Here is a 27,496-nt window from a genome sequence, read left to right as displayed (position 1 = left end):
CTTTACTCTCGACAGTTAAATACTTTACTAGACGGTTAAATACTTTACTCGACGGTTTGCAATATGCACTGATTATATTGTTGCCTAATACATTTTTACGTAACAATGTAATGTATCGTATTTGTTCACTAACAATATATGTCTCAGTAAACACGTCAGTGTCTGCTCATTCTACTCCTAATGACGTGAACATCTCCAAAGTAGTACAAAAATATGTTTTCAATATGAAAAAAAAAACATTTTTACATTATAAATTCTATAACAAAAGGCATGTCTTACTGCACGTGTTGATGAAAAATGTGTGGTCAAAATAAGGCAGTAATGTGGAAAAAATATGAAATAGTACTTGCCCATTGTTGCGGGTATGATCATTTCTAAGCCGCTAAATAATATATTACTCAAACGCACATAACATTACAAAACCACAAGTGTATCCCTCGAATGTACAGCGTGGTTATATACTTAATGCATCTATCGGGTTTCGGAATAACAAACCTATCAAATTTTCACAAAGATTCAAATTGGTAGCGGGTTACAGACTTTACCTGTAAATATACATTGTATATATTATAAGCTTCCTATCCGAATCGCCTCATTGATATTATACATAAAAGTATTTATATGCTGTTGTCACTGAATTTGTAGACCTCGAGTGCAGTAGATTCCCTGTGAGAAGTAACCACGAACTCCTGTTTAGTTGGATGGACCACTATACAGTATGGCATTGTGATACCGGACAGCTCGGACAGTAGTACCCTCCCACGTGACCCGTCAGGTGAAACGAGGTAAATGTTATTGGACATGTGACCACAAACATACACATTGTTATCTCGGTCCAGTCCAATACCTACAGGATCTCTCAGACCAGGATCCCTGTACCTGTAGACTACTGCGTCACTGTCTAGTCGTCTACACACTACGTCATTGTTATCTGTGTGGTATACAGTGGACTTAGATGTAGATACTGCGATGTATGTGTAATCTCCTCCCTTCTTTATTGACTTGGTGACCTTCCCATCGATAGACATAACCTTCACACTATCTGGAGTACCGACCAGGATATTGTCCCCGAGTACTGCTATACCAAAGGTACTAAGGAGACTACTGATCGTGTTGATCATGGACAGCTGACCATTCTGTAGTGTACATCTCAGTATCTGTTTCTGGTCTACAGCCACAAATATCTCATCAGCAGTACGTCCACGTGCTATATATGTAGGGTAACCGTTAATTTTATATTCTCTCGTGTCGGAATATTTATCATCAAACAGTAGGAGTCTACGGTTATGGTAATCTGTGATAACTAATTCATTGTTGTCAGTAAAGATTCCTCCCATCAACCAAGGCGTGTTCATTCCTCTAAGTGTGCTGGTGTTAACCGTATGTACACAAGATACCGACCCGGTCCATACATCCACCGCGGTCGTTACTGGAGTAGTCTGGACTGTCAGATGCTGCAGAGAACCCATTAAGTCAGAAGTCGAAGTCGAGTCATCAAATGTTGTAGCGGAAAGCGTCGAAAGCAAAGTTCCAATCAAAGAATGTATACGGTCATTTGCATTCTGCGACACCGGTGAAAGGGTCGAGGTGACGTCAACATTTCCCGGGGTTGTCATTTTCATGATTTCATCAATCGTTGTCTCTAGCTTCAGTGTGATGTCAAACGTATTTGGTTCTTTCTTTGTGTTTTGATCCATACGCCGGTAATGTCCCGATATCTGATGTTTTGTTTGTTCTCTCACGAAAAATCGGTGACGCTCTGATAACTGTTGATCTGAACGTGACATCAGTAGATGTGAATTTTCCGCGTTGATGTTGAATGTGTTGACATTCTTCCGTCGAGACGATAGCTGTTGTCTGTATGTTCTGCATTTATCCGCGAGGTCAGATTGAAATCTTGCGTTGAGGCTATCGAGCTTGTCTTTAGCTTTCTGTATCCTGTCCGTCATTTCCGCAGAAACTTCCCTTTCTTTTGCGTTTAGCGTTGTTATCCCTAAATCGTCTTCATCTAACATCTTCTTTGTTTCCTCTGTTAGCTCCCTCCATTCTCTCTCGCCGAGACTCTGTTTAGCCATTGTCTTCTTGATCACATCCTCCATTGGTTTAACATTGTTACATTGCCTGTGTGACACCGACACACAGATACTACAACACATAGCGCTGTGGTCTACACAGTACACGTCCAGGGGTTTTCCACTATGTTTATGACAGATTTCGTACACTTTTTCATCACAAAGTTGCCAAACATTCCCAGATATGGAGACAAGTCGATGATCAGCTGATGCCTTGCTCCGTTCATGATGAATTCGGCACCGTTTACAGAGCTTCTCATCACAGTCGGTACACGTGACCTCAGCAGGGATCGATTCTTGTCCTCGTTGGCAAGGGGCACAGAAATGGACATCAGACGACTGGGCTGTAGGGGCAACAAGGAAATTATTTTCTGGAAAACATGTCGCCCATGTACTTACGGCTGTATTGACGTCATCAGGAGTGATTGGCGCCTCACAGACAGGACAAGGGAAGAAGTGACGGTCCTTGTCCGCTGTGACGTTTTCAGCTTCGATGTATGACGTCAGACATCGACAGCAGAAAGTATGACCACAAGGGAGCAGCCTCGGTTCTTTGTAGAGTGACGTACAAATCAAACATCTGTATTCCGGTCTCGGGTCCGCTTCTGCCATGTCTGTAAATAGATGGTGATATATAGTTTCTTCTGGAATAAACAGAGACATAAATTGGCCGAATATATATCTAACACGATCTTTCCATGATGCGCATCAAGAACTGTCTAAAGTGTTTAAATGTAAAAATCACCGATTCAATAATATCAAGTATTCCCGTACGTGTACAAAAACTCTGGTAGATCATAGAATATATAGAGTAGTCCCCTGGTATACCATCCCTTGTTATATCGACAACCAAACATACCGCTATAAACGTGTAGGGAACGGATTTACCTACTGTATAAACCCCCTTAATACCGCCATACCCTGTTCTATTTATAGGCAAAGCGTAATCATCGCTTGTCTTTTATGTTTTTATTATATGCCGTACCCGTGTTGTACCTCTGGGAAATGTTACAAAACGGCCTTTTAAAAATACATAGTTGAAGACTGTAATTTACAAATCCATTGTCCTTAAAAGATACAAATAACACAAATCAATGGTTTACGTGTATATACAGCCTGTGTTTCAGGTATACATCTGCTAATTGTAGGCCTATTTGCTCATGTGTATAATTATTTTCCCAGTGTTTGTACGCAGAATGCGGCTTTCTGATTTGTTGAGTTGTTGTTTTTTTCATACCTCTACGAAAAAAAAACCCCGAAATGGCGCACAAAATGTGACGTCACAATACGGGCAATGACATAACGTATTGATTTGTGAAAAAGAATCCCTTGTAAGATCAGTCAAATTATACATAAAACATGTTTTTATTTTCTTTTTATTTAATCCCCGTCATATCGCCACCAGCTTTATACCTCCAACATCGCCACTGGGCAAAATATGAGCGGGCTGAAGTTAGCAGCGGATTCGTTATTCGTTATTGGGGATTCGAATAACGAATCCGCTGCCAGCAGCGGATTGGGGATTCGGTTTTTTATGTTCAAATGATGTTTCTTTTTATTGACGTTTTGACGATTGGATTCAAATAACAAATCCGGTTCAGCCGTGGATTAGAGATTCAGTTACATATAAGTATTTTTCTTATTATATGTGATTGGGGATATCGAATAACGAACCCGCTGCCAGCAGCGGATTGGGGATTCGAATAACGAATCCGCTGCCAGCAGCGGATTGGGGATTCGGTTTTTTATGTTTAAATTATGTTTCTTTTTATTGACGTTTTGACGATTGGATTCAAATAACAAATCCGTTTCAGCCGTGGATTAGAGATTCAGTTACATATAAGTATTTTTCTTATTATATGTGATTGGGGATATCGAATAACGAACCCGCTGCCAGCAGCGGATTGGGGATTCGAATAACGAATCCGCTGCCAGCAGCGGATTGGGGATTCAGTTTTTTATGTTTTAATGATGTTTCTTTTTATTGACGTTTTGACGATTGCATTCAAATAACAAATCCGGTTCAGCCGTGGATTAGAGATTCAGTTACATATAAGTATTTTTCTTATTATATGTGATTGGGGATATCGAATAACGAACCCGCTGCCAGCAGCGGATTGGGGATTCGAATAACGAATCCGCTGCCAGCAGCAGATTGGGGATTCAGGTTTTTTTTTATGTTTAAATGATCTTTCTTTAAGTTGACATTTTAATGTTTGGATTTAAATAACGAATCCGCTGCAACAGTGGATTGGGGATTCAGTTACATATAAGTATTTTTTTCTTATTATATGTGATTGGGGATTCAAATAACGAATCCGCTTGATAAACTATGATTGGAGATTCGATTTTACATTTTTATTTTGTGATTCGAATAGCAAATTTGTTGCCAATAGCGTATTGTGGATTCAGTTTATGATGTTTAATTGACGTATTTTATCATAATTTACGAAAATGGTAATTTGCGGGTATTACAATGATATAATTACTTGGTAATTCAATCAACAATAATGGAATTCTAGTTCAAATCTGCTGCCAAGAGTTTCTTTCTTGTGGGAGGTTTATCGTCTCTTTACAAGTAGACAAAGTTCTATGTTTCTTCGCCAGCACTCTATGTTATATATTGTAATATATAAAGACCAGAGTATCATTTCGATATAGCTGAAGGTTTGATTGGAATGCAAACATGTATACGGAATCTAAAATTATATCAGTAAAATAATCTTGGTTATTATATTTATGCTACAAATAGGATAATATTGTTAAACTATTCTGCTGTTGTTCGAATCTCCAATCATATATTAAAAGGAAAAATATCAATTGAACATGTATGTAACTGAAACCCCAAATCATATTTTATAAGAACTAGAAATGTCTGTAAGACATAAATGGTCCCGTCTTCACATGAAATTAGTTATCGATACTTGGATAATGTTTGTATTTTAACCAATAAGGGGCCAGAATTTTTTTTTCTTTTTTTTTTTTTTTTTTTTTACAAAAATAAATAATGCCATTGTCTTTGTATAGCCAGACTGCATATTATACCAAATTTCATAAAAGTCGAACGATATTTAAGTATCGACCAATCAGAAATCTCTATTTGGCGGCCATCTTGAATCGTTATTCTGTTGTTTTTTTTTTTTTTTAATTGTTTATAATGAGTGCTGTCATGGTATCATTTCTCCCATCAATATCCATAATCAGATAGAACAAACGCTATTACAGGATATGTTTTAATAAAGTTTAATATTGAAGCGGGACGGGACGGGACGGGACGGACACGCGAACACTATTTATTAGATTTTTACCTGTGAAATATTGAGAATTATTCATTCTATCAAAATGATATTTTGAAAAATATCACTTTTTCTGATTTGACCAATCAGAACACTGCTTAAAAACGACAATGCGGAAAGTAAAGATTTGAAATTATAGGATGTATAATGTAAGATAGAATATAGGCCATATAACGTCACAATTTTGCGTACATTTGTAAGCCACTGACAAGGGACTACAATGGATTCTGGGAGAGATTGAGCTGCCTCGGTATATTTTACTATGGAATGTAATGAACAGAATATTTAACAGTATCTTCAGTAATACCAAATATATTTCATTCGTGTTGCTAATATTTTTTTTTTTAAATATCAAATAATTAGCCACATTCATAAATATAGTTGGTATTACTGAAGACACTCCTCTATACCACCATCCCCCACCATTTCATGGCGAGGGTATAAAATAGCAATTAGGCTTAAGAAACTGAATCCCAAATCCGCTGCTGGCAGCGGGTTCGTTATTCGATATCCCCAATCACATATAATAAGAAAAATACTTATATGTAACTGAATCTCTAATCCAGGGCTGAAACGGATTTGTTATTTCAATCCAATCGTCAAAACGTCAATAAAAAGAAACATCATTTAAACATAAAAAACCGAATCCCCAATCCGCTGCTGGCAGCGGATTCGTTATTCGAATCCCCAATCCGCTGCTGGCAGCGGGTTCGTTATTCGATATCCCCAATCACATATAATAAGAAAAATACTTATATGTAACTGAATCTCTAATCCACGGCTGAACCGGATTTGTTATTTGAATCCAATCGTCAAAACGTCAATAAAAAGAAACATCATTTAAACATAAAAAACTGAATCCCCAATCCGCTGCTGGCAGCGGATTCGTTATTCGAATCCCCAATCCGCTGCTGGCAGCGGATTCGTTATTCGAATTCCCAATAACGAATAACGAATCCGCTGCTAACTTCAGCCCGCTCAAAATATGACGGTATAGATATTAACTGCATGTAGTGTTCAGGTAAAATCGTTTTCTACCTTACTTTCTCCAATACGAAGCTGAAGTGTTGACATGCCGTGTTTTTCGAGTGTCCGACTAACTGAAATCTGATCATTTCGGAATGTTTCAAGGGGGACACACTGTATATAGGTTATATCGGATTATATTTGTCTACGTCATTCCCCGTTCTGAAATATTACATCAACTTTTCAACGACACTAACATACACAATGTGTTATGTAGATTTAAATCGCGCAGTTTGACTCAGGGTTTTCAATTAGCGGTTATGAGGACATGGACAACCACGTGAAAATCTATAGATATTAACTGCATGTAGTGTTCAGGTAAAATCGTTTTCTACCTTACTTTCTCCAATACGAAGCTGAAGTGTTGACATGCCGTGTTTTTCGAGTGTCCGACTAAATGAAATCTGATCATTTCGGAATGTTTCAAGAAGTCTAGCGACAATTCTGCGGTATGATATATATTAGAATTATACACAAAAATACACAAAAAAATACCCGAAATGAGGTATCACTGGGCTGATTGAGCTACTAACCTTGATTATAGAGTGTAATTTACAGACGAGACGAGTACCTGTGATGCATTTGTCGCTGATTCAAATATCTTTTTAAATCATATGATTAGTTAGTAAATGTGCTGTCAGTTAATAACAACAACACGTATATGATCTATACAGAAAGGAGTTTTGAAAGAAAATTTTTTGTTAAATTGTAATTGTTCATGAAAATTTGAAGATGGTGCCTTTTGACTCGAACGGCTCAGGGGAGGTAACTCTTAAGAAATACCAAGTTATACACATACTCAAATATTCCCGCGGTTCGCAGTAGAAGCGGGAATAATTTGTCTCGTGCGGCACTATTGCATTTACCGCGCGAGCGGTCGTACAGGTATGGTCACGTGGTTAGAGGCCGGCGATAGCCGCGTAGGGTACTGACGTGTCATTTCTAGCCGCCCAGCAGGACGCGCGGTATTACTATATTATTAAATTTAGTGTTGTATAAAAAAAAAAAAAAAAAAATGTTGCTACAAATTGTTTTCTTTTCGCGGATATTTTTGGTGTGTACATGTACCGAAATTTTGCTTATTGATTTATCTCGATACAATTTACGATTCTTTTGGGTAGTTTATTTTTGCGAGGTTTTTGGCAGTGGTCCGGTCTGTCAGCCGGGAGAGATCGGGCTCGTGGGGTTTAGTCCTAGCCATTGGATACAGGTTTCCGGGTCAAAGGCCCGGTTTTTCCTGGGTGTGCGAGTTGGTTTCAGTGATCGGTTAACCTCACATTATTGTATGGTGAGCTTTCGCATGAATATTGTGCCGTATAGGTACTGTATAGTACAAGTTCAAATGGTAGTATTAATCATCATGTTTCATTGTCCATCACGTAGGAGCTTGGGTGCTTGTCATTGATATTTGCTCATTTATATGTTATATGATTAAATGCCTACCGCCACTACGTCCTATCGGCGAGCTAACGGCAAATTGATATTTGCGTTTTGTGTTTTTCAATTGCTCAGTGGAGTGAGACATGTAGGATATGATACAGTAGTTGTGCGTTGTATTTATTGTATGTCACTGTATTGAAAACAAATCGAGAAAACCTAGTATTTCCGAAACAGCGAGAGTTATATATTCACCATTCCAACACACGCTACCTCAGCCTTGAATGTATACACACAAAATAAATAATAAATAACAAAATACTCGTATTAACTTTTATCAAGTCACTTTCGGTTTGTGTAGGATTACCATTATATCATATAAATCACATTTATTTAAATCAAATATAGTGATATTTAAAGAATAATAACGATCAACCATTCATATAATCACAGTAAACCTTACCTTCTGACAGTCGTCACGATGTTGGTGATATTTTCAATATTTTGGTGTCTACGAGTTATGTGTTGTGTGTGTTTCCCGGTTACCATAGACAAGAGGAACGATAACTCATCTCCTAATAACTTCCTGGTCCGAGTCAATGTTACATAAAGTCTTAAATCTAACATTGTGTCTGCTAGAACAGTGCTTATATTATCTCCTAACTAAACAAAGTTAATGTTCTCATCCATTTCCATGATTTGGTGTAACGTGGTTTTGAATTCGCGTATGATATCTAAATTCAAACTTATTTTCATTTGAAAATTGTTATGCAAGCACTATGTTCATTGATATAAAAGTGACATGACAAGATCTGATGTTTTCTTCTTGTAATTGTTTTCTTCTAATGTTTTTCTTTTCTTTTCATGAGTCACATACTGGTTCGCTTACAAAGGTACATTGCTAATATAATATGGGTTATATCAGATTATATTTGTCTACGTCATTCCCAGGTCGGAAATATTACATCAACTTCAACGACAATAACATAAAAATACACGACGACATAATGATTTAATCATCATGATTATTATCTTATTATTTAATGAGCCAGTCAATTTCAATTTCAATTTCAATGTGTTTATTGACCTTGAGCTTTTCAGCTATAATATTACAAAATCTGTTATGCAGATTCAAATCGCGCAGTTTGACACAGGGTTTTCAATTAGCGGTTATGAGGACATGGACAACCACGTGAAAATATATAGATATTAACTGTATGTAGTATACAGGTAAAATTGTTTTCTACCTAACTTTCTCCAATACGAAGTTGTTGACGTTCTGTGTTTTTCGAGTGTCCGACTAACTGAAATCTGACCATTTCGGAATGTTTCAAGAAATCTAGCGACAATTCTGCGGTATGATATTTATTGCATCATACACAAAATCTCAACCAAAAAAAAAAAGAAAAAAAAATTAAAAATGGACACACGATTTCCCCCTAAATTAGGTATCACTGGAATAATTGAGCTACTAACCTTGATTATAGGGTGTGATTTACATACCAGACGAGTACATGTACCTGTGATGTATTTGTCGCTCATTCAAATATTTTTAAAATCCCATGATTAGTTAATATATACTGTCACTTAATAACAACAACACGTATATGATCTATACAGAAAGGAGTTATGAAAGAAAAAAATTGAGTTAAATTGTAATGATCATTCTGAAGACGACGCGGTTTTGACTCGAACGATTCAGGGGAGGTAACTCTTAAAAATGCCAAGTTATACACAGGATATGATAGAGTATGTATGCGTTGTATTACTGTATAGCACTGTATTGAAAACACACCGAGAAAGTCTAGTATAGCGCGAGAACAGCGAGATTGACTTACAATGTAGCTAATTCTACCTCAGCCTCGAATGTATACACACACCACAAATAACATATAATTACCAATAATAACAAAATACTCGTATTATTTGATTTAATCTACCTTTTATCAAGTCACTTTCGGTTTGTGTAGGATTACCATTATATCATATAAATCACATTTATTTAAATCAAATATTGTGATATTTAAAGAATAATAACGATCAACCATTCATATAATTACAGTAAACCTTACCTTCTGACAGTCGTCACGATGTTGGTGATATTTTCAATATTTTGGTGTCTACAAATGAGGTGTGCTGTGTGTGTTTCCCGGTTACCATAGACAAGACGAACGATAACTCATCTCCTATTAACGTCCTGGTCCGAGTCAATGTTACATAAAGTCTTAAATCTAACATTTTGTCTGCTATAATAACGCTTATATTATCTCCTAACTAAACAAAGTTAATGTTCTCATCCATTTCGATGATTTGGTGTAACGTGGTTTTGAATTCGCGTATGATATCCAAATTCAAACTTATTTTCATTTGAAAATTGTTATGCAAGCACTATATTCATTGATATAAAAGTGACATGACAAGATCTGATGTTTTTTTCTTGTATTTTTTTTTCTAATGTTTTTCTTTTCTTTTTATGAGTCACATACTGGTTCGCTTACAAAGGAACATTGCTAAGTCTTTGTAACCCCAAGTTGTTCACTAGTATACTAAACCAAAGGCTACAGAAATATTCTGAGGATGTCGGCTTGATATGTGAAAATCAGTCAAGGATCCGTAAAAAATCATTCGATAATTGATGATAATATTTTGCTTTATTCTTTGATTAATTTCACAAAAATGATGAAGAGCAAGTTATACTGTGTATTACTTATATTCCTTGGCTTTGAAAAAGCCCTCGATAGAGTGTGGCGAAAAAGTATTTGAATTAAAATATTGATGAGTGGAATTAATGGGAAAAAATGTTTAAGATAATTGCCAATGTGTACTTAGGCATTAAATCATACGTGATTGTAATGGTGAGTTTTTCTGGCTGTTCCCCATGTGTAAATGGTTTGAGACAAGGGGAAAATCTATCTCCATTTTCATTTGGTTTATACCTGAACGATCCTGAAGAGTTCATGACCCAGAATAGCGTTCATGGTTTGAAAAATATCCGTGCTAAATTAGAAAATGACTTGCATATTAGCTTAAAGCTTTTAATTCTACTTTATGCTGATGATACTTCACTATTCCCAGACTGTCCAGCTCTCTCTTGTAATAGCCATTGGATGTTAACGAAGAATGCTGTAACTTGCATAACTATACCTATTGGGTTCGACATTTTGTCGAACGGCTTTTTTTTTTTTTTTTCAGGTTCAAAATAATTTTATTTATCAAAAGCAGGCATGGAATAAAGTATACATTTGTGTCCTCACGCAGGAGGAGATTCATTCGACACACATCTCTCTATTTTCCTTTTTGTTTATTTACTGTTTACTTGTAAATATAGATGACAAATGTACATACGTGTACCTCTCAGCTGCAGTTAGAATCGAGGTTGCCTCACCTAACCGTATTGCCTTCATCTTCCTGTAGTGAGAGGTAATTACGCTAAAGTGACAAATATTTGTATGACAATAATTTATGTAACTTTAATTTATCCTGGTTTACACACGTGGTGCAAATATATCACAACGTTCCATACTATTCAATCATTTTGTAACGCATATATCGCAAGAGTTCCATGCTATAAAAGGTTTTTTTTAATTTATATATATATATATGACTTCACACACACATCCATATCTACATATAAAAAAAACCATTCATGCATATACACGCACGCGATCACACGCTTACACCCATACATAGTTATATGTTATGTTTACTTTTAACTCACAATACAACCTTATAAACAATAACATCGTCTACCATATATAAACCCAGCCGAGACACTGTGGCCCCGTTACTATTCATATCGAGGGAGGGGAAAAAACAATAACAAAAACATTCATGACATAACACGCGCTGCCATCACATCGAATCGACCCGCGATGCTTTTCTGTTAAACCTTTAAGTTATATCATTTATCTATTTACTTATTTATTTGTTCATTCATTCATTCATTCATTTACTTTTAGCATCTGTACACCACCAAAGATGTTTCCTTATTAATCATAATAGGCCCTCGGCGAATTTAGTATCGGCCGAGGGGGATCATTTTTACAACATTATGATACTTTTTGTTGTTTATACCTACTATATTTGTGTAACTGTTCCATGTTCTATGTCTGTATGTGATCGTATGTAATTTACCTGTGTCTTGATAAAGGGGCGGATTGCCTCGAAAATTTGACAATTTACTTGTCTGTACTGTCGTTATTACTACTTGACATATATCTATTTCTAGTAATACGCATCCAACATTTGTTTGTTAGGATCCAGTACCTATATTGGTTTATACCGTCGTTATTACTTACTAGACCCTAAATATTGATAAGCTTTTATGACGATGTCATAATTTGTTGCATATTTCTGCCAGTATTTCATTTGATATCAATTTCTTTCTTTTTTATTTCATCATAAGTTGTAATGAGTATTTTGTGAACTTTTTTGCCCTTTGAAATATTTTGTGAGCTTCAGGGATTTTACGTTGATAATTAATTTCATTCCGTTCTTTTCATATTATCCATTCAAATGTGTATAGTATCAAATTGCAAATCGTTAGTTTTTTACCATTTTTGGCGCCATCATTGTGAAAACCGACAATCATTATGAGTTTACTTATACTCGGTATATCTACATATATATTCCTTAATAGTTTTTCAAGTTCCGTTATAATTGTTCTTGTAATATTACAATAGTAGAATAAATGATACTGATCTTTGATTTCGGTTTTACAGAAATGACATTTCCCATCTGTTCTGTTCATTGTTTTTAATCTGCTTTCCGTATAAACTATGTTATGTGTACTTTTCCATTGGAATTCTTTAACTTTCCTGTCACATGGGTTTGATTTGATATTCCTCCATATCCAGCCCCAATTTAATGTTTCATTAAACTCAAATTCCCATTTTGTTTGGCAATTTGAATGTATCTTTTGCTGTAAGAATTTATGAATTAGATTGAGCTTTAATTTCATTGTGTGTAGAATCTGTTTTTCGGTTTGTATACACAGATTTGAGTCAATTTTTAATCCACTTGTTCGTTCTTTCATATTCAATCGAATTTTTTCTTTTAATTCTGTCGGAATTGATGCTTTTAGTTTTGATAGTTCCGCAAGACAATTCCATTTATTTTCCATCCGATCGTATATATCATTATCTCTTTTAAAAGTATTGTTTTCATTGTCCCATATATCATTTAGTATTCTCATACCACCATTTAAAAATGATTCAAAGAACAGTGGTTTTCCTTTAAAAATAAAATTCGAGTTACCGAACAGATTCATTTGCAAAATTTCGTTTTTATTACTGGGTTTGATGCACTTCAACATTCCCCCCCCCCCCCCCCCCCCCCCCCCCCCCCCCCCCCCCCCCCCCCCTCGATAAAAAACTGGCAAAGTGTCTGTATTCAAACCTGTAGTGTCGGAACACGTACAAATAAAATATGAACTTTTAATTGTCTATCCCATTTTTGAAGCCAATATTTTGCTATTGCATTCCAAGATTCATCGGATGCATGAATTATTTTCTATATATTGTTTTTATGTTTATGCTGTGAATGTAAGTTTCTAACTCGATCATTCCCATTCCCACATTATTGGGAGTATTACAACATACTTTTCTATTAATCTGATTTGTTTTCCCATTCCAAATAAAAATACAATATCAAAAAGAAGGCTACTATAGCAATGTATGGTATTAATAAGAAAGGCAGACAGCACAACTTATCTGTTCATTGCAAAAATATGATTTATTTGAAAAGATTGTCAAACCAATTTTATAGCATGGCTGTGATAGGTTTGGGGTTTAGCTGACTTCAAAGTAATTGAACGCGTGCAATTAAAGTTTGTAAATTATTACTTGGATTGAAAAAATGGTACTCCTAATTATTATGGTATATGGAGAACTTGAAATTTCGGTAAAAAAAAAGAGTAATGAAATATTGGTCACAGTTGACTAATTCTAAATTAAGTAAAATGAATGTTAAACTGTATCAAATTCTCTGTTACTGTCATCATTTTGATGATAAACCTGTTTCATACACAAGTTTGTTAAACGTATCTTAAATGAATGTGGGATGAATTACTTATGTGATATACAATATTCTACTGAGGATAATCCTGTATGGCTAAAACATGTTATTAAGCTAAGACTGTATGTTCAGTACTTACAGAAATGGGAGAGTGATGTACACAATTCATCAAAACATATCTGTTATAAAAGATAACTGTCATTTTGAAAAAAATATTAAGATACTTTCACTTATAAAGATAGAGTCACTTTTTGCACTTCGTACAACCAATCATCAATTTATTGTTGAAACTGGCAGATGGCACCAGGTCGAATATAATGTAAGAAATATATACAGATATCATTGGTCACGACTAAATATTATTAAGTTTAGTGAAATGATGAATACAACTTATCAAAACACTTATGAAAATGTTTAATTTTATAAGAATAATTTTACAACATAATTTGTCCTTAATAAAAAGGTAAATGTAATGTTTTGAAACAGTGCTGTGTATCAACTACGAACAATTTAATAATTGCATATTGAATTGTGAATATATTTTGTTTTCGATGCAATATCATGTGAAAAGAGAAATAAAATGAATCTCAATTTGAATCAAAACAACAACTCTATATTTGATAATTAAGAACAACAACTATATGTGATTAATGACATTTATTTACATAATTATCATATAGCAATTGATATTCAGTTGTCAACAATGATATAATTGATATTTTTAAAAGTAACATTTGGACAATTTCACCGTTTTAACAAGATACAAGTACATTTTGTACGTTCTCTTGAGTTTGAACTAGACGTCCAACCGTCTTGCCACTAGAAACATCAAAGTGTTATGTTTACAAAAAATAGCACTATTAGTAAATATGCAGTTATGTGTCGAAGTTCTTTATAACTGTTGTATCTTGAAATGGAATAGCTTTGCAATTAGTTGTCTTTTTTCTTTCAAAGAATTTTACGCTGACTTTTTCTCTTCTTTGAGCCTGCGCACCAGGATTTTGACTTGGAGCGGAAGTGACGTAAATCATTGGTATGGTTTTCATGAAGCATGGGCTTGTAACTCATTGGCTGACAGAGTTCCTACAGGAAAAAATATCGATCATAACATGCACATCCAAGTTAAACATTATATATATATACAGATAAATAGTTATATGAACACCATTTCAATACCATGACTTTAATCTTTTTAACGTTTTATAATAAAAATCCTAGACACTGCGGTTCATAATTATATACATTTTAACTTGTAGGAAATGTTTAGATAAAAACAATTAGAAAATTGATTTATTTTGTAAGAAGACTAACTAGCACTCTAATCAAATCGTTTACTAATATCCCTGCTACCCATCTTTTCAGACCATGGCAACCAAATGACACCTTTTGTTTAGGAAAATAGTATAATTGACTTGAAATTGCTGTCCCTCAAAACCTTTATGTACAAATGTTCAGACACTATCTCCATTTTGACCAATCAGAGCCTCCTTACATTTCCATAGTACCGGTTCTGGTAACACTGCAATTATGGGGATTAATATTTTGTCCCACTTGATCAAGTTTGACTGAAATTGATCTAAGGTCTGATAAGCTATTTATCATTACATACAATCTCAAATGTATCCCTAACTTCGTTGTGGGGAGAATGATTACCTTGTGGGCCTCGTAGAAACCTTTGTACCCATCATGCAACAGATACACTTCCGGGAAGTTCAAAAATGGGTATCGGTCATTGTTCAGCTCTCTGTCTTTGCTTCGGAGGAACCTGGACCTGAGAAAAATGAACACCTGATTGAAAACTTGTGTTACAACGCATCATGGACCTTTTAGTTTTCAGAAAAAAAAATCCTGGATTTCAATCACGAAACAGTTTGACTAAAATAAGACTTAATCAATTATTGGTGTTGCCGTTTAAAACAATTGAAATGTTTACTCACATTTTTGGACCTCTTTCTGAAGAGAATTCACAATGAAATATAAGGATATGTCTTTCGCCCTCTGTGCATGTGCGGGACATTAAAAGATCCTTAATTTGGTCATGTGTGAAAAGGTTCTCGGCATTCTGAAGGCAAAGAAAAGATATATAACATTAAATCTTTATTGTCAAATATATCATCTAATTATTGGTTATTTTTGTATACATGATACAGGGAATAATGTTTCATCATTATCTTTTATTTCTTCAAAATGTCAATAACTTATAATGATAGCAAATGATCTTCCTGTATATAGCCAGAATGTTACTAGATAATTAAGTATTAATTGTAAATAATAATTGTATAAATTTATCAAATTCGCTTCATGTCTTAACGTACCTTTATATGACCGCCGTCATACTCGTAAGGATATCTACAGTCGATGATGCGATAGCTACTGATGACGTCATCATATCGTCCCGCCAAAACATGAGACATAGTTTCTGGTGTGATGCTCTTAAGGTCGGAGTGTTTGCCGGGAATTGTGGGTAAACTGTATGTAGTTTCGCCATTTCCTGTCAGATTGTCTTCCCCGACTAATCGCTCAACAGCGGAAATGACGTCATGGCATGCATTTTCAGCAGGATGATCCTACAATTTGGAGACAACCATGTTAGATTTTTTCAAATGACATTTTCTTCCTGTTAATGTTAGATTTCTTAAAGTATTCTAATTACTAGAATTATTTCATCTTATTAATTCTAAACTTACATATTAAAGTAAAGTTTGTCTGCCTACCCCAAATGACAGCGACTTGCTGAGAACACGTGACGATGATGTAGTTGGTTTCTGAGATCGTCTTGGTTTCTTGGTGATGGATCCGTCATCATCTCCGTCAAAGAGACGCTTGGATTTCTCGAACAAAGATCTTCGGACACTGTAGGACTGAAAAATGAGGAGGAATCTACACATCACATAACAACATGGCTGGCAGGGCCACACCACCTAATCACACACAAGTCCTAGCGGAACTATGGCTGACTACATTGTCCCTATGTAACGCTATAACTACAGTCATTTCAAATTACATACTTAGTAACGTCAGAAACGAAAAAAAAAATCATTATCATTATATTGATTGGTGAGATTACAACCAAGTGTCATAAATCATCTATGTTCGTTTCTATTTTCTGCAAAACTTGCCACAAATTTTAATCTCAGCTCGCGGATGTTTGATGAAATGAACATCTCAAATATCTAACGTATACGTGAATATCTATTATATTCCAAGAGACCTTCAGAAGCAACATTTCAGTGGTGGACAGAAAATTAAAGAAATAATACGTTTTTGATACAAATGTCTGTCTTACCTGTCTTAGGATATTTGGAGTGCGTGAGAGGCATGGAGTTTCGTCATGGACCGAAAATTCTGTCTTTTCCAACATTTCATCCTGAAATTAACACGAAACAGTAATTAATGATTTACTCTTTTTTTAATGATATATTTGCAGTAAATATATTTGAAATAGAATTAATTACACAATATCGAAAATTGATAATTTCAAAACTTATCTCAACACTAGTTTTAATAATTCTGATAAATGACTTCAGAAATACTTACAAAATCCATCCCTAGTCCAGAGTCTTCATCATTCATGTCCGGGGGAGGTAAGGATTTTGGCCGGGCCAGAGAAGTCTTAGCCCGTGGGGTGAGGATTTCTGTCAAATCCATGTTTAACTCTTCGTCATCGCCGAACTTCAATAGGGCTATGGGATTGAACTGTAGTAAAAAAAATAACGTGATGTTATTGTGACGTCACACATACGAATATAGGTACTGGTTTACAACCAATGCGTTCGAAATTAAATGTGAATATCGAGTCTTCTTAACAAATTCCTCCACCAGACATGTTTAGTAGGGACACATATGTTGTGCAATTAAATTTTAAAGTTTATACCTTCGACTAATTTGAACTAAAACATTACAACTGTGACACAATAGTAGGGATATAAATTACGATCTACTTCATCAATTCTTGGTTTAACCAAAGTCTACATACCCCAAAACTGTTGTCAGAGTATTCCATTCTGTAAAATTCTGTAAATGAAACAAAGGTCAAAATAAGTAAAAATATATACCATTATACATATATACAAACAAGTAAGAACGCCGATGTGGCGCAGCGGGCGATTGGGTGCCGTAGATCGTAAGTTCGAGGCCCGGTCAGGGCACGAGTCATAAAGTTGTCCTCCTTCGTCAGTTGAGTTACTATGTTATATATCAGGGCCCAGTTGTTCAAAATGTGATTAGGCTAATCACGGTTTAACAACAATTTTAAAATCCTGGTAAAATAATTTCTAGTAAAACAAACTTTATTAAAAAAACTACAACACTCGTCAGTCTCTGCCTACCTGCCTATTTCAAGGAATATACATACATAGATTTTGAAGAAATGGAGAAATGAAATTTTCACTAATCAAGTAATTAAGCTAATCACCCTTTGAACAACTGGGCCCAGATAGTTAGCACAATGTATCATATGCACTATGTGTTGGTGATCCGAAGGTCAAGATTTGAATTTCATGTCGTAGTTGTACTGTGATGAATATATATACAAACAAGCATATATACAAACAAGCATATATACAAACAAGAAGGTATATCATAATGTGTGTTTGCCTTTCTATCGTCAATACATTTTGAATAAGTTAGTATTGAAGAAATTATTCTGCCATAGTTACTGAAACCAGGATTGACCAGTACCTTTCAGGCCGGAGAGTAAGAGCTGGACTGACCACTCCAGTTTCACATCGTCCTTTATAGAGCTGACCGGATTGCTCTAATCCTACTGACCAGACCGTGCAATACTGACCGTGACATTATAATCCAGGTACAGTATGGCCCTACCCCCGGGAACCGTATTGTTATTATCCCATACAATGTAATATCGTCTATCATCGCCGTCATCTACCAGATTATCGATTCCATTGACCTAAGCTAATGATCATCAGTTCAGACAAATAACCCCACCCCGGGATCCGTACCGTAAATAGCGGTGACAATGCCCTACCACAATCGCCCTCAACTGCCCGTGGGACAGCGCTATGTACGACTTTGATCCAAAACCAGTTGTGTGGTATAGAGTTCGAATCTACATCAGATTAGATATAGTTATCCCCAGAGTCGTCAGCAATTTATACGTATCACAGGCCCACGGGTTGTGTAAAACTTGTTTCTTTTAAAAATATTTTCAAAAGATAACAAGCAGATATAGAGAGACCATCGGCACTCTGGTGGCGCCGTCTGAATTACAAAAAATAAAATCTTAATCCAATTACATATATTTAATTATTCCATCTAATACATCTATCAATTTAATGCAAACTTGAAAGTACAAAGCTTAATGGCTAAGGAATAAATCGTATTAAGATCTCAAGCTACAAAATGTATTACATTAAATTCCGTCTCTAAATATGTCAAGGAACCATACACATTGTAAATACAGCTGAAACAATACGTATTTGATAAGCGAAAGTGGCTCGTTTGAAACCGAATCATAGAGTACGAATATTTTAATTAATCAATGCCATTGTTTATCTCAATTCTGAAGAGACTGTGTTATATATCATAACCTGCGGATGATTATAACGTGGCGTTTCGTTGACGTTAGTGTTTTGCGTACGAGATTGTAATCAAATTAACAGGTCGTCTCGTCTCAGCTATTATATACCTACAGTTTGATGGCAAACAGTATATAAGTCGATTCGGCTACTGTGAGAAGACGATTCGGCTACTGTGAGAAGACGATTTGGCTACTCTTTGTTAGTCTTAAGGCCTCTTCATCTATGAAAGTGTCACTAATTTGGTATTGTAAAATACATTTTTTATGTATATGTTCATGAAGGAAAAGTTAATAATTTTGTTTATTTATTTTTGTTGTTGTTTTTGAAGTTGTTGTTTTGATATTGATTATTATAACTGAAATGAAATCTTTTAATGTATGCTGTGGTAAACAATTAAAACAATGTCCGAATCTCCCAGAGTGCATTGCGGTCCCTACCTAACATGTTTGGAACCCCAGATAGAGATATGAGAACATCCTAGAACGAAACGAAACTGTATTTCATACCGTAAGATCCGTTATAAAAATGCTAACTAAAGTTTTATGGTATACATTGTATAAGGATGCACAATCTAACTCGGCCCGTCTTACGAGAAAATACCCAACAAATGACGGTTTTCTCTAAATAGGGGAGAGTGATCATGATTAGTAACGGACAAGACTTTTAGAGTGTGAAATATACACAAATCGACTGTATGTGTTCAGTCGGCCATAGAGAAGTTAATTAAGTCTAATTACGAAGGTACCCACTGTGTACCCGAGGGTACGTAGGTTCGTATTGTCTCCGCGTGAATGATTAGCTAATCAGAGAGGTGTCAATATCCATGTTCCTGTTTGTTTATAGATAGTTTTAATTATTTTACACAAATATCCATCATTTCACTCCAAACAGGAAATATTCCTAATTATAGTAGTTATAACGACGGATGTCAAATGTTTTAAACAAATCAGTGTAGTTTAATTTAGCTTAATGGTAGTGGCACAGTTGTAACACACTTGCCTTTCACCTAGGCGACTGGGGTTCGATTCCCTGATCGGATGTGAAAGGTATGGGGTCACTTGCCCGACCACGTGGGTTTGCCCTGGGTACTCCGGTTTCTTCCCACAGTCAAACCAATAACGCCCAACAAGCCTGATTAATAAAGAGTGGTGTAGCTTGTTGCGCAATTATTGTTAAATAAATAAAAAAAAATTTATAGATATAACGATGAAGGTGTGTTACAGTGTTTTTTTTTCTATATTCCACGTGGCCTACCGAATATGTTGCGATATCTTAGAATGTGTATCTCCCATCTCGGTGTTTTAATAAGTTACAAAATGGAAAATAACATTACGGGAAAAAAAATTTAACCAGATTTTACTAAATTCACTACCCTCATAAATTATGTCATTATATTAGAAAATTCGGAAGGACTTATCACTACACAAGTGTGTTAGAGTTATCTCCCATATTCCATTTTATATCATTATTATGAAGGTAACAATTCGCTGAAAAGATGCATTGAAATTAAAATGCTTAAATAAGAGTTTCTAACACTTTTTCTTTTCAAAATTGAAATAGATTGATGGATTTTGATTTTTAGAAATTTAATGTGAGGATATTTTTTTTTATATAATGTACCTCTTCTTGGAAAATATAAAGCTTTGTTAATAATAATTATTACTAAACAGTCCAATTATATCTCATATGCTTACCATGACAACCATAACCTAAACAATACTAGTACATTGTACATATATGAAAATGTAAATTTTGATGGATACAAACAATGATTTATAAAATGGAGCATTCATACTTAGAATAGATAAAAAAATGAATGAAATAATCTAAGTACTTTTTACCTTTCTCTTGTGTAGAGTGGACGATGTGTGTGGTGTGGGTGAGGATAACTGGAGTATTAGTGAAGGAACTCTGTATATATAGTATTGGATGGGTATAGATGATAGGGACCGTGTCAGGTTTTGAACACAATTTAATAAAATTGCAATTTTCTTAAGTTGTATGGAATTGTCTCGTAAGCTTGTCTGAGTTTTAAAAACACTTAGGAAGACGTACAGAGTTTGAGGATAATTAAACAGAAATGACCAGGTGTTTGACCGCTTGACCACCCGAAGGTGTTTCTGATTGCCGTAATTAGTACGGACTACGAGATGGAGAAGTGGACTTACTCAGGTTTGTTTTGCTTAGAGACACTGAAGGGCGTGACTTGTGAGTGGTAAGTCCCGGGGGTGGTGGACGTCTAGAATAGTATTCTGACATTACCTCTATCAATAAAGTTGATATACAAAAAATGTATACATTACAAGAAAATGAAACTTTGCAATTTAAATGGCTGTTATATGTTAAAGCTATCCTGTCTCAAACTGGCACGATCGATCTGCATGTTCCTTTTCAAAAGAGGCTGGTGAACGTAGACTGAAGGATCAATATATACATGAATAATAATATATTCTTATTTCTTCTAGAGGACAAAATTGAATGTACATTATATTCTATACTTAAGACAACGTTTTTTGAACAAGATAGATATTTAACGAAACTGCAAACGATAGGAAAATTATGTGTGAATTTCGTTTCCCCCTCATTTACATGTAGAAACATGAAGATTTTATCGTCAGGGCATATACTGTACATTATGTAACTCCAACATTTAAAATTAATATCATTATTTATTTAAATGTGAAAGCGATTTATTTAAATGTCTAAGAGAGGGATATAAACAGCATATTATATTTGTGTTGACATAATTGATATAAAATCTTGACAAACTTGACAAAATATTAAATTAATTTCTGTTCTACGTTGTGTTCCATTGCAATGTAAGTGATTATCATTAATTACAGAAAGTTTGTACTAACATCCCACGCCATCTTACCATATTAAATATATGTATATGTGCCCTTTTGTTATAAGTGTGGCAAAGTGATTGAATAAAATCTTCAACCTTTGATTTATGTAAACATGGGCGCCAACAGATGATGATAAAGAAAGAAAGAAAGAAAGAAAGAAAGAAAAGAAAGAAAGAAAGAAAGAAAGAAAGAAAGAAAGGTCCTTAGTGTAACGACAGGAGCAACAGATACATTTTGTCGCCGAAACGTTCCTTAAATGGAATGAAGGGACATGAAGCAGGCACATTTTTGGGGTGGATTTCAAAATGTCGAAATGTAGCAAAGATTTACATGGATTAAGGGCGGGAGATTAATTCATCTGTTGTGATACAAATAGCTTAAATGAAAATGTATATATGTCATTATACACTCGTGTGGATTGTTGTATCTTTAATGGCATTTCCGGGGATCCGTATAACACGGACTTATTGAATATGCCAGATTTTTTTTTATATAAAGGGGAGTAACTCCACTTGACTTACCTGCCTGCTATTTTCGGTGATAATTTTCTTGCATTAAGTCATGGAGACGGATGGTTTTCAACATAGATTGATATCGAAGGAAATACAATATAGATTTCAGAACTATAAAAAAAGAAAAGCAGACAAACGACAATACTTAGATAGTAAATACGTACCATGACAACTTTATATTCAATTTAAGAGGAACCAAACACCGTGATATATTTTTCCGTATTTTTTACTGTTAGAGTTACGTCCCCTGGTATCTGAAATCCAACCAAATTCTTCATGGGTTGATCATTGTGCAAACTAATTGGGGCCATGCTGTACTCTGGGTACGATTTAAACTTACGTGATTTTGGTTGTAAAGGAGGCACTGTTTCTAATCTTGGAACCCATTATAAATAACGGAGCTCGGGCTTCTGGTATTTTTTTTATTCGTCTACAAAACTCAAGCAACTGTAATTTGGGCAAATGATGCCAGAACATTTGACGGAACGGAACGGCGGTGTGGGATATTACAAGTACTGATTAAAAACAGTATGTCGATTAAATGATTATGCCGAGTCAAAACAGGTCGAGTGTCGTGTTAATATGACGAGAAATGTGTCACGTTGAGCACTATGGCTACGGATAACCGGGAACTAATTCTGAAATTTAAATGTTGAACTTATTCATAAATTTTCTGAAATCTTCCATTTAAAGGTTTGATTCGTTTGTTTGTTTGTGTGTTTTGTTTTTGTTTTTTGTTTTGTTTGAGTTCCTTGTATGTATACATCCTTCCTGTTCGATATAGTCGTCCACGAGGAGTCAAGATGTAATATAATGAATTTTGATTTTGAACCAAATATTTGTCCCGGCTACAAATACAGTAGTTTTTAACAAAGTATACAGGTAAGTTATGCTATAAATCACAGACACTGACATCATTTAACATTCCTAAGGATTGCTGTATATTATTTAGATACACTAACGTAAACAGCTTCAAATTAAACCATACAGCAATACTACAATAATAAAGATTTATTCATTCACTATCAATATAAATACAGTAAACCCTCTTTATACCGTCTCCTGTTCTCTATGATTTTGGCGGTATATCGCATTAAACGTTTAAAATCCAAGTTTACACTGACACAAAAATTCAGTACCAAAAGCTCAGACAACATGATTGACATCTCTTTTTCCTCACAGCCGAAATTATATCTGATTATGAATATAATATAAAAATGCATAACTGTTTCATCTCATTCAAACATTCTAAAATGTTTTCGCTGCTATAGTTTCTAGCATAGAAACATTCTGCCTTTCCTTCTTCATCAACTTCCTGCATCCGAACCTGTATACAACTGCGATTATTAAAATAATGTGACCATAATAGACTTTATGGTAGTTTTGTTGACTTCGTGGTCAACCAAATGTAGACAACCTTCTATGTTATAAGACAAGGTCAAACACATGTATGTATTTCTTATATGTGCATACGAAACATATCTTTGATATACAGACAGGCGAAATTTAATAGACATGTATTTTTTATACAAATGTTTTCACATTACAAAATTATATAATGAAAGTAAATACCCGGGTAACGGTAAATTTCAAAAAGAACTCACCAGAATTAGAATGTCTTCTCGTAAACTTAATATAGAAGGTTACCGATTCAGAAATATTGTACGGTATGAAAGAAAATGATGTGCCAAGCGTAACCTCGGGGAGATTGAAGACGAATACCATTTTGTAATTGTTTGGCCGTTTTATCTAGATATTCGAAAACAGTTAATTAAATCATACTGTAGAAATAAGCCAAGCGTTTACAAAATACAACTCCTATATTCCGATAATATATCTGAATTAAACAGCTTGGGGAAGTATCTGCTTTTAGCTAATAAACGACAGGAAACAAATGTATTAACATAGGTATATTCATATGTGCGCATATGTATTTATAATTGGGACTTACACAGTATGATTTTTTCGGTTGCCGGTTGTATAGATATATGTGTTTGAGAAGAAATTATTTGATGATTTATTGGTAACGGCGCATACTCATATATCTTCTTAAAATGTTTCTAATTATAACAATTATTCTAATGTATGTGTATATTTGTATGTGTGTATGGGTGCATCTGTCTGACTGTCTGTCGGTCTGTCATGTATGCACGCATGTTCGTACTTGTAAGTATGCCTGCATGCATGTGTGTGCCCTGATACATTGTACAAACATTTAGGGTGTAATTCTGTAATCTCAAGTGTTTCCGTATACCGAGCTTTATTTTATGTCTAATAATACTAGATGTCTAATGAGTAATTTACGATATCCAAGGGTGTATCACTCTCCACAATGTCACTTGATGTATACATGTGTATATATCATGTATGCTGTAAAAATCCGATTGGCCGAAAGGCCAAATGAATAAATGAATTGAATTGAATTGTTGTACAGGTTATATCTTTATACAGAGGTGGCCTTTATACACATTTTTGTACAGAGCGGATCTTTATAGACATGTGTCCTTTATAGACAGGTGACCTTTATAGACAGGTGACCTTTATAGACAGGTGACCTTTATAGACAGGTGACCTTTATAGACAGGTGTCCTTTATAGAGATGTGTCCTTTATAGACAGGTGACCTTTATAGACATGTGTCCTTTATATACAGGTGACCTTTATAGACATGTGTCCTTTATAGACAGGTGACCTTTATAGACATGTGTCCTTTATAGACAGGTGACCTTTATAGAGATGTGTTGTTTATAGACAGGTGTCCTTTATAGACAGGTGACCTTTATAGAGATGTGAATTTTAATAGACAGGTGACCTTTATAGACATGTGTTGTTTATAGACAGGTGTCCTTTATAGACAGGTGACCTTTATAGACATGTGATCTTTATTGACAGGTGACCTTTATAGACATATGACTTTTATAGGCAGATGACCTTTATAGACAGGTGTCCTTTATGGACAGGCGACCTTTATAAATATGTCACCTTTAAAGACATAGGACGTTTAAATACAGGCGACCTTTATAAATATATCACCTTTAAAGACATAGGACGTTTAAATACAGGCGACCTTTATAGACATATGACCTTTATAGAGATATTACCTTTATAAACAAGTCACCTTTATAAGCGTTATAGGGGATGGAATCACTTGTGTATAATTCCAAAGTTAAATTTTCAAATACAAATATACAAGTAGGCAAATATTAATTTCTAAAGAGGCTCAGTTACAGAAGTCCGGATACTACACCCGAAGTCACTAATAAAGCTTAAGTCATAATACCTTCAACATTTCATTATATCTTAAAGCATATCTTATACTTGTCCATTCTAATAATTTTCATTTTGAATTGCCAAATAGAACAAAAGTTATGACTCAAAATGTTTTAGCCAATTAGAGGCATGCAGTGGCGGCCATATTGGCTGGTTTTGGGAAAAACAAAAAGGTGTCAACTAATATATATAATCTAGCGCGGCCACCCAGTAATAATTCTTCAAAGCTTGTTCAAGATCCCACTTGTAATTTTCGAGAAATGTGTCTGACTACTGATCTAGCACAGACAATAGTATTTTGCGATATAAAATTTTCTGACAAAATTTGAATGGAGAGTGAAAGCTATACGGAGGTTTATTTAAAATTAAACTGGATCTTTGTTATAATCAAATATACATGGACGTGACTTTAAAAGTTTAAGGTGTTTAAGGACTCTTTCCTAATTACAACGCATATCTAGCCAATCAAAAGCGGCGTTACAAATACCGACTTACTTGAATAGATTTTTATGTATGTAGATAATATTATATATATATTACAAAAACGGAGTGTATTCTAAATAAACCGCGAATTAAGAGACTCTACTCCGTATGTTTTGTTTCTTTTATGTTATATATCCGTAACATGAAATCTAATTCAAGCTCAGCCTTATGATATGATTAACTATACACCATCCCTATGGAAATCCACTTTTCTTAACGAATTCTTTTCTCTTAGAGATTATTTCGCCGCTGTATAATAACTATCAGCCAATCAAAAGCGACGTTACAAACGGCGACATCATTGTTACGTTATGGGCTAAATGTTTAGCCAATGAAAATGAGGTTTGTTACAAGCAAGATTAAATCATTATAGGACAATAACATGGCATTTCCTTTTGCATAAACGTTTGAGATTGCAAATGGCGGACACTGCTGGTAGACTTTTAAGTCACCGAAGTTCTTCGAAGGGATATGCTTATGTACTTAACGTACTTCTGAAATCAAACATTTCAAATTTTGGGTTTTCTGCAACTCCTCATCCAGAGTTTGAAATTTCTTTTACATATTTCGAGTTTTTGGTCGCCCCATATGATCAACACTTCAGGCCCTAAGCATCACTGACGAGTCCAAGAAGAGAGAAACAGCTGTATGGTCAGTTTAATTCATTTTAGCTCTACTGTATCTAACTCCAAATTTGTTTCAAATGGTGCTTATATCTTATGTCTTCTGTACATTCACTTAGCCAATGGAGATTAGATTATTGAATTTCCGATAAATGATGTCAGTGTCAATTTTATCTATATGTATTAGCTTTTTTATCACCTACATGACTCCGCCTATTGCTAGGTTTCGTCTATAGTCAATGTTATGTCGGCTTCAGCCCATCACTAGGTTTCGTCTCACCGACAAGAGTCAATGTTCTGTCGGCGTCAGCCCATCACTAGGTTTCGTCTCACCGACAAGAGTCAATGTTCTGTCGGCGTCAGCCCATCACTAGGTTTCGTCATACCGACTGTAGTCAATATTCTGTCGGCGTCAGCCCATCGCTAGGTTTCGT

General features: G+C 35.0%; 2 protein-coding genes across 3 annotated transcripts in view; both read right to left on the bottom strand.

Moving 5' to 3' along the window:
- LOC117339168 overlaps window positions 1–8,354 on the bottom strand; it is a 77,279-nt gene extending 68,925 nt beyond the window's left edge. Inside the window, exons 1-2 of one of the 2 annotated variants that reach the window (XM_033900606.1) lie at window positions 8,235–8,354; window positions 27–2,686 (exon numbers count right to left, since the gene is read on the bottom strand). In XM_033900606.1, the coding sequence (XP_033756497.1) occupies window positions 618–2,684 (2,067 nt within the window). In that variant the 5' untranslated portion in view covers window positions 2,685–2,686; window positions 8,235–8,354 and the 3' untranslated portion in view covers window positions 27–617. Of the gene's footprint in view, window positions 1–26; window positions 2,687–8,234 lie in introns of those variants that run through there. The other variant, XM_033900607.1, reaches the window with a different exon arrangement.
- A 6,164-nt stretch (window positions 8,355–14,518) lies between these two features.
- On the bottom strand, window positions 14,519–21,193 carry LOC117339675 (M-phase inducer phosphatase-like). The gene is made up of 9 exons (XM_033901388.1): window positions 21,168–21,193; window positions 17,763–17,800; window positions 17,324–17,482; window positions 17,073–17,153; window positions 16,501–16,647; window positions 16,102–16,353; window positions 15,724–15,848; window positions 15,440–15,557; window positions 14,519–14,869 (listed from the first exon to the last, which is right to left on the bottom strand). The coding sequence occupies exons 2-9, from the start codon at window positions 17,787–17,789 to the stop codon at window positions 14,735–14,737; spliced, it is 1,044 nt and encodes a 347-aa protein (XP_033757279.1). The 5' UTR covers window positions 17,790–17,800; window positions 21,168–21,193; the 3' UTR covers window positions 14,519–14,734.
- Window positions 21,194–27,496: the final 6,303 nt, after the last annotated feature.

The sequence above is a fragment of the Pecten maximus genome, chromosome 12 (genome assembly GCF_902652985.1).
Source record: "Pecten maximus chromosome 12, xPecMax1.1, whole genome shotgun sequence".
In the NCBI taxonomy this organism is placed as follows: domain Eukaryota; kingdom Metazoa; phylum Mollusca; class Bivalvia; order Pectinida; family Pectinidae; genus Pecten; species Pecten maximus.
This window is presented reverse-complemented; position numbering and strand designations above follow the sequence as displayed.